Source organism: Lonchura striata, chromosome 2 (genome assembly GCF_046129695.1).
Source record: "Lonchura striata isolate bLonStr1 chromosome 2, bLonStr1.mat, whole genome shotgun sequence".
Lineage (NCBI taxonomy): Eukaryota > Metazoa > Chordata > Aves > Passeriformes > Estrildidae > Lonchura > Lonchura striata.
In genome coordinates, this window is record NC_134604.1 from 11,640,855 (window position 1) to 11,654,746 (window position 13,892).

General features: G+C 35.5%; 1 protein-coding gene across 1 annotated transcript in view; it reads right to left on the reverse strand.

Moving 5' to 3' along the window:
* Positions 1–313: 313 nt before the first annotated feature.
* Positions 314–13,892, reverse strand: part of GBE1 (1,4-alpha-glucan branching enzyme 1) — a 138,406-nt gene continuing 124,827 nt past the window's right edge. The window contains exons 15-16 of the mRNA XM_031505937.2: positions 11,679–11,796; positions 314–2,037 (exon numbers count right to left, since the gene is read on the reverse strand). Of these exons, the coding sequence (XP_031361797.1) occupies positions 1,981–2,037; positions 11,679–11,796 (175 nt within the window). The 3' untranslated portion in view covers positions 314–1,980. The remainder of the gene's footprint in view (positions 2,038–11,678; positions 11,797–13,892) is intronic.

Below are 13,892 nucleotides of genomic sequence, written 5' to 3' on the forward strand. Positions count from 1 at the left end.
ATTTTGCATGCGATTTTACAGTTTATACTTCACATCATACATTTATTCCTTGTCTTGAAAAAAGGTTTGACACAGACGCTTGCCATTACATTTTGAAACCTGAAACTGGTGCCAGTAAAAAAAAAACAAAAAAACAAACAAAAAAAAAACCCACAAAAAAAAACCCCAAAAAAACAAAAAAAAAAACCCCAAAAAACCAAAAACCACCCTATAAAACATATTAGATCAATACAGTGTAAATATAACATGTATTAGAAGTCATTTCATAAAAATGAAAACAATCTGGGAAAAAAAAAAAGATAATCAGTTCCAGTTGCTAAAACAGTTCAGTATATTTTATTTAAAGTCATAGCGTAACAGGAATGCTTTTTATTAGCCCACAACCAAACAATGATCAAACTGCTGTAGAGGAAAATGAAGCATGATCCTATGGTACTCAACTGCAATATAACATTCTCTGCCACACAGAACATATCAGACTGGGGATGTTCACAAACCCCTGTCAGTGTGAATTCTGCAAAAGACTGTTTTCCATCATGCTGCATTATTCCATCCCTTATTTTGCTTAAGAAGTAAGCCACAAGTAAGCATTCCAAGAACTGTGAATAGCTTGGCAGTGTTGGCACCAACTATTCAGTAGTTTACACAATGGGTCACAAAGGAAATTGGGTAAAATTATGACTTGGAAATGGTCACGGACATCTTCCTCTTTGGCTACTTTAAAAGTTAGAAAATTCAGATTGGTACAAAAGACATTCATTTCAGAACCAATTCAAATATGTTTTTAAATAAATGGAACAAAATAAAGCATGTCTCGTTAATTTGGTATTAATTTTCCAGAACACTCTGCAATACATTTTCAAATATACAAAATCTTACTCTTTACAAAAAAAGTTGTAGCTTGTGAAGGAACTCACTTGAATTATCTTAGCAGCACTCCAATAATTAACTATCTTAATTTTAATTAAAAAAAAAAAAACACCTTAGTTTGATCACTGAATTTTGAGACTGCTTCTTCACAAGAAGCAATGTTTCAAAAGTTATAAAAGTGCAAGAACATCATCATGTTCCAAGCTGAAAGGCAGCTTCTGGAAGTGGTGAAATCAGTATTGCAAGGTCCTGATGTTAGTGAAATAAATGCAGTGGGAAGAACTGTGCAAGAACTTTAAGCACCTCTTCCAGTGTGGTATTATTGCATTAAGATCAAAACATGCTTCTCACTGAACATTTTAGTGATCTAAATAAAACAGCTGTGTCATTTTTGTCCATCTGTAGCAAGTGAGATGTTCAGACTAAGTGATTGGGTGGGAGCAGATAACCAGCACACACAACAGCATCAGCAGGCCCCCACTCAATCAGCCTGCTTGTTTTGCTGCCCAGCATTTCTGTGCATTTGTAATTAAATAAAACATGGCAAAGTGCAAGACTCTCAGAGGACCTTCTCATCCATTTGGATGACTATTTCTAATTCCATGTTAGACTTCATTGAAGAAGAGGAGCCTCAAATTAGGTCCCACAAACCGTTAAGGCTGCCTTTTAGCCAAAAACTTCTGTTTTATTTAAGCAAACTACTTACTTTTAGTAAGAAGCATTAATACATAATGAATATTTGAATTCAATATAAGAAATTACAAACTTCGGATCAGGATCACTCTTATCATTCCTGATAAAATTCTGTAAACAACAATTTAATTGAGTACACCTGCTGCTTTGCAACACCTTAAGTGTAATTTTGTACTACTAGAACTACAAACCCAACGTTTTCCTTTCTGCCTCTTTGTAAAGCTTCCTCAAAAGAGGGCCTAGCAAGTCAAGAGCTCTGCAATTACATGGAATATTAACCTTACATTTTAAACACCTAATATTACTACACTCAGCCTCAGAAAGCCTCCTTAGAGCAAGTTTTGTTATACTTAGTACTAGTACAGTGTATCAGCACTTCTTTGTGACTTCCTTCTTTGGTGGTGGTTACAGAGAACTTCACTTTGGGATGTCCGTGGTGTGAAGCACAAGAGCAACTCTGCTTGGAATGTACACCTAGGAAAAACATGACAAGAACAGGAACAGCTGAAAAATCCAGGAACCTTACAGGACACAACTTCTAAATAACAGCATGTGGAAAACACCCCGCATTTTAACTGTTAAAAATCTCTCATTTTGGCACTGTTGTGGGTATAAATACCATACTTTAAGACTAATTTCTGACTGCTTAGTCCCTAGCATTGGAATTACACAACACAAAAATTTTAAAGGCAGCCTGATTACAACCTCTTTTCTATCTTTCTTTTAACAGCTTATCATGATATATTTTAGGTGGCTACCAGGAGAGGGCCTCCTATGACTTACAATGACCAGTTTCAAAAACGTGAGAACATCTGGGTAAACAGACTGGTCAGTGATAAATGACAAAGTTTTGCAACTCTCTTTTACTGTGAATTAAAGTTGTCCCAAGGCCTGTGATGTCATTTCATACAGGTAAATACTAGCAATATGATACAGAAGCATATTCTTCACACTCTTGGCACCTCTGGAGCATCAGTGGCTGAACAATAAAACTCACTCTCAAAAGTGGACAGAATCAAAATTAACCACTTCAATGATGGCATTTTTCTTCCCTTTTTTTCCCTGAATACCACAAAAATACCCAAACACATATAATCAAAAGACTCCTCATATATCACAAAAGAACTCGTGGCAATGTATTCTACATGACATTCCTTCCAAGCTGAGCAGAGTCACAATCAGAAAACAAGACTGATATGTGGTATCTACCAATTACCTTGATACACGGTACTCCATCAATTGTCAGGTCTATGAATGTATTTTCTGAACAAGTCAATAAAAATGCAATTATAAAAGGTAACACAAGATTGAAGATTATTGGCTTCATTCTGACAATGTCCTCTTTTAGACTATCCTTCATCCCTGTGGAATGTCTAATATTCTGCAATTTCATCTGTGCTATCTGCTAACGAGAGCCTGATGGCACAAAAGGCTTTCATTGTTTTCAAAACAGAAAAAAGCAATAAAGCAAAGAGCTTTAGGAAAAGGAGAAAAAAGGAAAAGAACAGCTGAACTTCATTGAATCAGACAGAGCAGTGTCCAATGCTTCTTGAAAGGCAGTGTACATAATGATTTCCCCTAAGGTTTCAGTGATAAATAGCTTCTATAAACTGGTGCAGGAGAGGAAATACTTAATGAAGTCAACTACCTCAAAACACATAGATAAAGGAGAGATTTTGAAGTTGTGTGCTGAGAAATTCAGTGCTCTGGGTTTGGATGATGAAGTGAGAAGGGAGAAGGAACAAACAGAAATAAGTTTTCTGAGAAAGAATTTGTAAAATGCTACTTCAGTTATGGGGAAGAAAAAAATTTATGTTAATGTAGGACACAGCAATTCTCAATTATATTTTGGTCAATAATGTGTCAGATCCTAGGAGGAGTAAATTAGCCCAATTCCTTTAAAGTCAATTTACATTAGCTGAGAATCTGAGAGCACTGGGGATCATCCAACTACAACCACTTCACTGATGACCAGAATTTTAAAACTGGTTTAAGCAGAATTTCAGAATATGTGCAGATGATTGTATTTAAACAAATGACAGATATGTTTTCCATTGACCATGAAGAGCTGTATATGCCAGCTTATTACTTTAGTCACTTGTTTTTTCCTTACCTGGGGAAATTAAACACACTTTTTAGAGTTTTTTTTATCTTGGTGGGCTTCTTGATAAATCATAGAAAAGTCGCATATGGCATATAAGTGGCCATATGTGACTTTTCTATGATTTACCAAGAAGCCTAATCTTATTTCATTCATCTTGTAACCACCTCTGAGGCTATTTGCTACAAAAAGCAACAATTAAGGCATGAACAATGAAAAAAGTATCACTTATTGATTAAACATATTAATAATTACAAATAAGATTACAAATTATTCATTCCACTCATGTACAATTTTTTAAAAGGAAAAATACTACACAACTATTAGATACTACTCCTTCAAATATATAGGTATTATTCCTTTCCCCCAGCCCAACAATATTTCCAGAAATACTGCATTCTGTGCTCTAGCTTTATTATTTGTTTAACTAGACAGAACTCAGAACACTGTGATGGACTGAGGAAAAAAAATGTGACCAGTGAGGTTGAAAGATCACTTGTCTTTCCTGAGATAAGGTGAAAACTAGAAGATTATCTGCCCAGGATCCCAGCAGGATTTTCAGCCCAGATTTCTCACCTCCACTCCTCCTCCTGACAGTCTGGACCAAAAAATTTCATCAGCCTTTTCACTCCAGTATTATTCCTTTTCTTTTAGCACATCTCACCTGAATTACCACTCTTATAGTAACATATCCCCCTTAACTTAAATTTTATATTTCAAACTTATATTTAACTTATTTTTTTCTATATTTTTCCTGAGTATACTGACTGTTTCAAGCCATTGCACCAAGTCAACTGTGCTCCAAGCATATGCTTCAATGTGTCATTAAGGAAGACTTATTAAAGAAGTCAGGAATCCATTGCTCCAGGATAAGCTGAAATGCCAGCATTTTATGGTATGTTTAAATCCAGACACTTTCAAAGATATAAATGTATGGATCATCCTTAGCTCTAGATGTATCTGGATTGGACCTTGAACATTCAATTGATCAGTGATTCACTCCAGTGACATCTACAGCTGTGCTCTGTCTCATCATGTTGCTCACTTCTCCAAACTCCAAACAGGATCAGCTCCCTCACAATTCCTAAGACTCTCCTTGATACCAGTTAAGAGCTGCACACAGAGCCTCTGACTGTTGAAATGGCAGTGGCCAAGCCAGTTTTTAACCCACTAAACAACCTTATCCAGCCCTGTAGTTCCTCAGCTCCTAGGCAGGAATGCTGCAGGAGACAAGGCTGAAAGTCTTGCAGAACTGACTGGAGCAACCTTGGCACACAGCTTGAGTCATTTCATCAAGAAAGCAATCAGGCTGACCATGCCTGCTCTGACTTTGCTAAATCCAGGCTGGCTTTCTGACTGACCCATCTGATGGAACCCACTTGCTTGGACACGGATTTCCAACAGGAGGTGAGGAGGTGGTTCTTATCTTCTGGAATTGCCCTACAGACTCCTCAGCCTTCTTCTTCAACCTTGGTTCAGCTGTCAGAAATTTCCCCTGACCACTATGATTTTTCTCAGACAATAATCACCAGTCAGATCACTGAAATCATCCAAGCCTCTGGGTGTACCCCACTTATGTACAGCCTCTTTAACCTATTGCTCTCCTACTTTATTTTCAGAGTGCACCATCACACAAAAAGGGTCTGAAAGCAGACTTTGCCCTTGGAGTCTAAGCAAAAAAAAAACAACAAAAAAAAAAAACCAAAACAAAACAAACAAAAAAAACCACTGAATACTCCTGATACTCCTGTATTGTCCATATTATCCATCAAAGTTTTGAGTCTTCCCTTTGTCAAGGAACTTGCCTTTTTATTGTCTTATCAGCAGATTTGCAGAATTACCTTCTTGTCCTTCTTCATTATACATACATATAGGATACAGCCTGAAATATGTATCTATCTATAAATAGTAAACAGAGGCTTCTGATTAAAACCATTACAGGAAACCTAGGTATTCATCAGTGAAAAACACTATCAAAGATATGTAATTTTTTACTTTTTCCATACCCTAGGAAGAGCGTCTTAGAAGTTTATTCTTTCATATCCTGTTGCTGAATTATACATTTTCAATTACCAGCTTCAGTTCTACTGATCTCTGTTCTTTTAACATGCTTTTTCTGATCACAAGTTTTATCTCATCCATGTTTCCTTCACCATTTCCCAAGGCTCACTTGATGAACATGGACAGAAGTGAAAACCAAAGAACAGAACACTAAAGAGAATTTATTCATAGCTAATGCACATCTTGACTATCATCAACCAAGTCACCCTCAGAGTCTCTCTTCTGTTCCAAGCTTTCTGCTACTCCTGAACACCCTTTCCACCACTTCCTCCCCTCCAGGCTCACCCATGTTGGGAAGGACCTCAGGAGACCCAAACTCCAAGCAGGGTGAGCTCTGAGGTTACTCAGGAGCTCAGTGGATTGTCCCTCTGCTCTCTATACCAGTTGTTAACTTACAACCTCGAGCCTCCTAAGGTTCACACCAACTCCACTATTCTAAGAAATCAAGAAGACACCTAAAAACACTCACAGGAAAGCTCATGAGGCCTTTTCTGACAGGGGAATGTAAATGGGGTTTGGAAAACATCCAATCTGTTTGAGACAGGATGACTCGGCTGCAAAGACAGTTTTCGACAAAGTTAACTTTCAAGTGTTTACTCATAAAATATCTCTGAAAGTCTTTTTATTCTCAGTTTGGCAGGAATGGAGTAACTGGCAGATGTGCTAACAGAGAGGATGGTGGGGAATCTTGTTCATAATTCAAATACAAAATGGGATTTTGTTGGCACTTTTGACCTTTTTATACTGCATGTCAGTGTGAGGCAGCTGCACTGTCTGAAACTAGGCAAGTCCCACACAGATCAAGGCTTCTGCCACTAAAACACATATCTCTAGTAAAAAGACAAAAAAAGACATTTTTTTTATAATCAACCTCTTTCCCACCAACTATCTATCAAGATCATAGTCTATTCATGCTGGCTATCTCACAAACAGGACAAAACCAACTGGTACTACTACTGGCCAGGATGTTTTCAGCCAAATTCTTACTCCTTATACATTTTTTTTTTTTTATTATTACCAATATCCAGAAAACTTTTAAAGAGTAATAAGAATACAGGAATACCACATGTGAGAAGCACCTGTGAACAGCAGCAGCTATAGGCAGAAATCACTTTATATATTTCAGGAGAGGATTAAAATATACAGCAATCTCCAAAAGTACCTAAAAACCCACAAGCAAGAGGTTCTACAAATGACAACTTTTACTTTCAGATATGTCAGACTAATTCAGTACCAGGTGCAAGCACAACCAAAATTGGCTGGAACTGCAATGAACTACTCTTCCTCTGACTTTCAGGATTGGAAAACACCAAGCCCTAAAAATAATTTCAAGGTCATTTTGTAACAGATGGGAGAATTACTAGAACTCAGAGCTAGATCAGGCACTGCAGAAAAATACTCAGTAGCACATATTGCAGCTGGTAGATGCAGAAGGCAATGTCACAAGAGCCTGTGCCAACATTATCCCAAACTTTTAATTAAAATGAGGGCTTTAGACAATCTCCCATCCCTGTATCACCACTCATTGTCACACATGGATCCTATTCTGAGAATATAATTAACCATCAAAGAATAAAATAGATGATAGCTCTTCCTTTCATACTATAATTTATTATACAAAACCTCACACATTTTGGTTTTTATTTTGGTAGATTTTGCACATGACAAAGTAGGTGTGCTTAAAATAGTATGAAGTTCTGCCTTCCAATTTGTTTTTCAATTTACAGCTATACAGCATGAATATGCAGAAAATAATTTCTTAGACTGTCTTGCTTCATTTATGAAAAAGAAGTCCATACACTGCACAGAGTGTGTCTCAAAATTTCTCTATTATCTTCTGCACTCTTTTAGGTTGAGAAAAAGTATTTAAAAAAACCAGCAAAACCCTCTAAAAAAAAAGTACACTGAAGACAAAGATAGGATGAAACAAATTACTAAGAGAGTAACTTTACATTACATTTGCTGGGGGTTTTAAGAAATCAAACAAATCAATGAAGATGAACAAATGAATTTAGAAGTCTTAATCATCAAGAGATAAAAAAACCTTTGTGGTCTTAAATTCTGACTGATTCACCTAGTTTGAACATTTAAGTTTCTAACTACAAACATTCTTTCATTTAATCTGTGTATCTGTGCATGTCATGGGAGAAAACAGTTAAAGATTACATCAGTCCCTTAAAATTCAATACATAAATCCTTATCTTGAAAGTTATTTAAATTAGTATTTTCAAAGCTAAGGTCACTAAAAGCTTTTAGATCACTTCCATCTATGGGAATATTTTAATTTGTCCACAGACTTAAGGAAGCAGGGAGTTGCACTTTGACACTGAATAATATACATTAAGGTCAAGGGTAAAAACTCAAGCCTGTAATAAGGATATTCTTAAAATAAACTATATAATTTAATTTTAATTTAATGTGAAAAGATTTTATCACTGAATGCCAAAAATAGAGAAACAGAAAAAACACAGCGCAGGGGACAGGGGAAAAGGAATACTCTGACATCTATTTATTTTTTAACTAATTGGAATGAACTACAGAAAAAGTAAATCTATAAAAGTCGAAGTATGTTAAGCAATTATGTTTCACAATAAATCATACACTACTTTTCCAGTGACACAACATCCTCTGCAATATTCCACTTAGCCTGCTCATTACTCAGTTTCTGCTGGTGCATGAAGTAGGAAAGTATAACCCTTCCATTTTCATATAAATCCAAACTTTTGGCATTGTACAATTTACTAGGACACTTACTGATAGCTAGTTCTTTCCTATAGCAAAATTCAACTGAGTTGGATACCTTAGAAAAGACCAACAAGATATTTTGAGTGATGCACTATTAAAAAATTATATTTTTTCTTCCCCCTGCCCCAAATCCAAGTTTCACATCCAACCACAAAAGCCAAGTTAGGTACCCACAAATAAATTAATCCAAAAAGGGGCACTAAAATCTGGCAGGGATTGAAATTCATGTGCAGCACTTAGCTTACATCTTGCAAAGAGATGATGAGACATAAGCAAGACTAAAGGTTTATAAAAGCATCCAAAAAAGCACAGAGATTTTATAAAACATACCTCCAAAAAGACTATAGAGAATACCAGAGTGGAGTTGCAAACAGAAATGAAGCTGTGGTAAAAAGAATATTCTTACAGTGACAAAATGTTTCACAACTTGTTATTAGAAAGTTTGATTACGTGGAATGTTATGTACATTTCATATATTTGTTCACAATACATTAGAGAAAAAACAGTGAAATAGAAAAATTAGTACAATTATTTAGATAAGTCATAGTACAAAAGGCATTTCTGTGCGTTTTTTATGGAGTTTTCAAGGTGTGTCTGATGATTTCGAATTCTGGCCCTCTAAGAGCTTTACTAAACAAGCCTGAAAATTGTACAGTGAAATGCTCAGCAGTGCTTACAAAGCTTCATCTTCTTCCAGGATTCTTTGCTCCAGGAATTTCACATCTCCCTTCTTCTCATTTTGATATGCCACCTTGAATATTTATTTTATTAGGTGATTTTTTAGAATTAATCGCATCACATTTAATCTTCTATTTTTGTAATACATTTGTGTGCTATTTAAACCTGACTTGAGAAGCAGAATTATTGCATGTGATTTTATTTTGTCACAACCCTCTGGGCATGTTTTGCTGACAATGTTTACCCACACAACTAAAATTTCTCTGTATTTTTCCTGAGTGTACTGACTGTTTCAAGCCATTGAAAGGGAGGTGCACCTCTCATTAAAAAATTACTTCTTTGAAGTTTGTAGTGGAGGAGAAATTAAATTTTTGAAACAAGAAACTCGAGTCTCATGTATTATGAATTATTATTAGCAGGAATAATTATTAAACAACAGGAAAAGAACTTTAATGAGTTTATTGAGGTGGCATTTTATTTGAAAAGAAATTTGATGGGAAGACTTTTGAGTTGGATTTTAGAAACTGCAATTAAGCCTAAAGAAACTCATAAGCAGGACAAATTACCTAATAACCTGGATATAAACTGCTATTTGAAAGAAAACATCTTTGTTCTACTGCAAGTAGCATTTATTGTAACTTCTGTTTGCTCTTACATGAAGACCTACTTGCTGAATTTAGGTTTTCCAGATTTTTTCCTTGATCACTTTTACTCGGTGTCCTTTCACTGGTACTTTACCTTTATTTGGTGCAAATTACATCCTCTGGGGGGTTGGCTGGAGCTGCTCTGTGAATTGGGTGGCAGAAGGACACAAGAGAAAGTTTACCTGGGTTTCTTTCCGACCTAAAGGTGCCATTGCCATGCCACAGCTTATGGAGCAAAAGTGCATTTGCTGCTGTGTTTGCCACATGCCTTATCTTCCACATACTCCTAATAAAACTACAGCTTCACATTCTGCCACGTTTGTTTCTGGCATGGAAGGCTTGCACTCACCATCTAATGGACTAAATGTGAAATATACATTCCGAATCACAGTTAATTGGCTTGCAAAAGTTAAGTTAGTGATAGATAATTAAGATGCTCTCCAATCAATCAGGCAATGTATTTGAATTGGGCTCACGAAGCAAGAAGTCTGGAAGCAATAATTTGCTACATAACCTTCAGGAATGAAACCTTAGACCTTTCATTTCAAATTAGCACAAATACTTACCCACACTATGAAGGCACTGTCACATGCAGATTCTTAAAAAAAACCCCAAAACCCATTCCAAGATCCTTTACACCAAGCACAACGAAAGCACAAAATTTTTTCATGTAAAGAAAATATTTTAAATCATGCAAATGAAATGCCAATACTCTGGATACAACGAAAGAAAGAGAGACAGAGGTTAGAAGTGAGAAAAATTCTCAGGCGTTTACATATAATGAGAAAAGTGAAGATGTAACACTAGAAATTCATGTTCTGTTCAGCCATGGAAGGGGAGTGGCCCACAAAAATCAGTTCAGATGCTCCATTTTTTGCAGGCTTTTAAGGTTACAAATGTAACTTACTTGCAGGTGTTCACATGTACCAATATAGCTGTGCATAGAGAAACACATCCTTCACCCACCTAAATGTTTTAGGAATAAAAATCTACTCAGCAATATAAGTGATTTCAGAAATTTTTTAGTGAACTCTTAATTCCCAGCCTTTCTGAATCTTATTTTCTTGTGCTTATGAGCATATACACATATGTGAATGCATATAGAAAGAATGGGAAATATGTGCACATATACGCATATACATACATAACAAATAGGGAAAATAACATTTTAAAATTGTTAATTGTGAAGATTCTGATTTCAAGAGCAATTAAGATAGATAGAATTTTATTAGTGACCACCTCAGCTAACAGAAATTGCATGCAAGGATATGTCTCCCAGCTCATTTCAGGTGATTTGTGGGAAATTCTTTATCCATTATTCATACCACTTTAGCACTGGAAATCCTTGAAATTCTTGATGTGAACAGAAAAATTCTGTTCCATTTTGCAAAGTTTTTCTGTAAACTGAGGAGGAAAAAGTCAGTTGACAAACACGTGATTGACTCTGACTCTTGTTTGTATAGTTAGGCACATGATTTTAAGACAACAAAGTAAGACTCAGTTTCTGAAGAGCTTTAAACAAAGCAAGCATGAAGATGTAGTTTCTAAAAGTGAAAATAAAACAAATTATAATATTAAGGATAGCAGCTCAAAAGCATATTAGCAGATTTTTGTGCACGTTGGCTGTGCGCCAGATACTGAAAAGTGCATAGAAATATGAATGTAAGGTTGAAAAAGAAAAATTAGTTAATATTATTGGTTACAATCAAATAAAAATATTATTTATACTGTATTTAGACAAAGGTTAATTTCAGAAAATAAATTTAAAATACCCCCTTTCCCCCAAATACTAGAAGAGACTCCATATTTGTCCAAAGAATTGCAAAACTTACACAGATGAATGTAAAATTTAAACAAAGAAACAAACCCCCAAACAATTTACTTACCATAATTGAATTAGGTCGATAATTGTGAGGATATTCCTCAGAGAAGTACTCTGTATTGTGGTCCAGCCTTTGATGCCCTCCATATTCTCCAGCATCAGAATCCAGAAGGATTTTATACTTGAAGGCAACTGTTAAGGAACTATGCCAATTACCCCTCAAACAGAAAAGAAATCAAATGAAAAAATCTAGAAGAATTAGTAACTGAATAATGCAGTAAATGGAAGCATGCTGATATATTCAACATAAAACCATATCAGCAAAAACCATAACAAAATCTAAGAAAAGAGATGAAAAACATACAGAACATATAGAATTCATACGAAGTTTCATCCTGAAAATTTAATTTTAGCATAGTGACTCCTCTTAAAGCAAGTACTTCCCAGTCTCTTCTGCAATCTGCCACAAATGATAAGTTTATAGCATTACAGCAGATACACACAGCACTTCAGGTGATGAACTAGACTAAAAATGTACCACTAAACAAAAAACAAACAAAAAAAAAATTTGAATTGCATTTAAGAAGTAAGATAATTGTGACCATCAAAATCAATTGGTATTTAGCAATATTTTACAGTCTGTCAGAATCTGATCAAGTGTCAATCAGAAAAGCAGGTAATTTTACAGAAGAAAACCCCACAACTCCTCTGAGAGTCTTCTGGAAAAGAGCTGGAATTATTCTAGCACAAAGGAACAAAAGAAAGAATATATTGTAAGAGAAGGCTTTTTAAGAGACAAATATTCTGACTGAAGTTGTTAAAATGGGGTGAATTATTTAACAAAGCGTAGCAATGAGTTGGAATACCTAAAGTATTTTAAGTAGATACTTAAAAGGATTCAAACAGATATAGCAAAAAATGGAAGACAAAATAAAGCTGAAACAATAAAGTCAGAAAAAATAAGAAAATAAATGGGGAAATAAAGAGCTAACTCATACTCAAAGCAAATTTCTTCTTATTTGGAACAACGAGAAATAATTTTTTTTTTATTTCAATACCTTGCATTTTCTTGATTGGACATAAATTAAAGCATCTTTTTCACTCCTGAAGTTAGAACAAAAAGCAATCTCCACTCCCCATCATCCAAAAGAGAGAGGGAAATAACAATGCTCTATAATCCACAACCTGCTTTCTCTATTCTAAGCAGTGGAAGAATCTTACTTTCCTAGAGCTTGTATTTAATAGGATTAGGGATGAGTGAAACTCAGTGGTTCTTCAACTCTTCTTAGGCTTCTATTTTTGGTCAACCTTTTGAAAACAGGCCTGCTCAAAACCTGAAGAATTGTGGTATAAACGGAATTGTTTTCAAGTCTCTTTACACAGCTCCACCAGATGAGGTGGGAAATTCCACAACCACCTGCCTTACTGACTGAAATGTCTGGTGACAAGGAAGGCTGAAGCATGACATCACACAAAAGTAACCACAGATTTACTCTGAGACACTTCAGCCTAGAAGACTGCAATGAAGAAAAGTAAATGCACATACGAAAACAGGAAAACTGCCAATTAGCTCCCAAATCACAAATGGGAACTAATCCCTTCCCCACAAGTGTTTGCAGCAAAATGAGAGAATGGTCCTAAACTGCCAAGTTAGTTATTGAGTTCTACAGGGCAGGTGCTCAAGATCACCACATTCTCCAGCAAAATCTTCATGTTTGCTGTCTTTCCATAAAAAAAAAAAAAAAAAAAAAAGTTTGGAAAATTATACTTTGCAGCTTTAGCCCTCAAAGGTTTTCATGTGCACACCACACACTCTCCTTCTCCTTTCTTTCACATGATCTAATTACCATTCATTTGTTGTCATGTACAACATGCAAAGCCACAAACTACAAGGTCCAGTCACCCTCTTCAGTCTCAGCAGCAACAATATTTGCTATTATTCCACTATCTATTTTATTAACATGGCAGGAGAATGCTTCCAACATTTCACACCTTGCTTCAGTGATCTGCACTATACATTAAACTTAATAAGTTACCAATGTTGTTGAAAGCCCTGACATGTTTAATGAATCCCTCAAAACTATATACAGCAAATGCCATTGTTATGGCTATGGTGTTTTAAAAACAATTTATAAAATTATGTCTGTATTGCCAGAGAGTACTGCTGCAGTTTATATCACTATGTCTTCACACATATACAATACATTTTGTGGAAATACTGTTAACCAGATCCTGAAAAATGGGGTCACAAAAGAATTTTAAAATCTTCACTGATTAG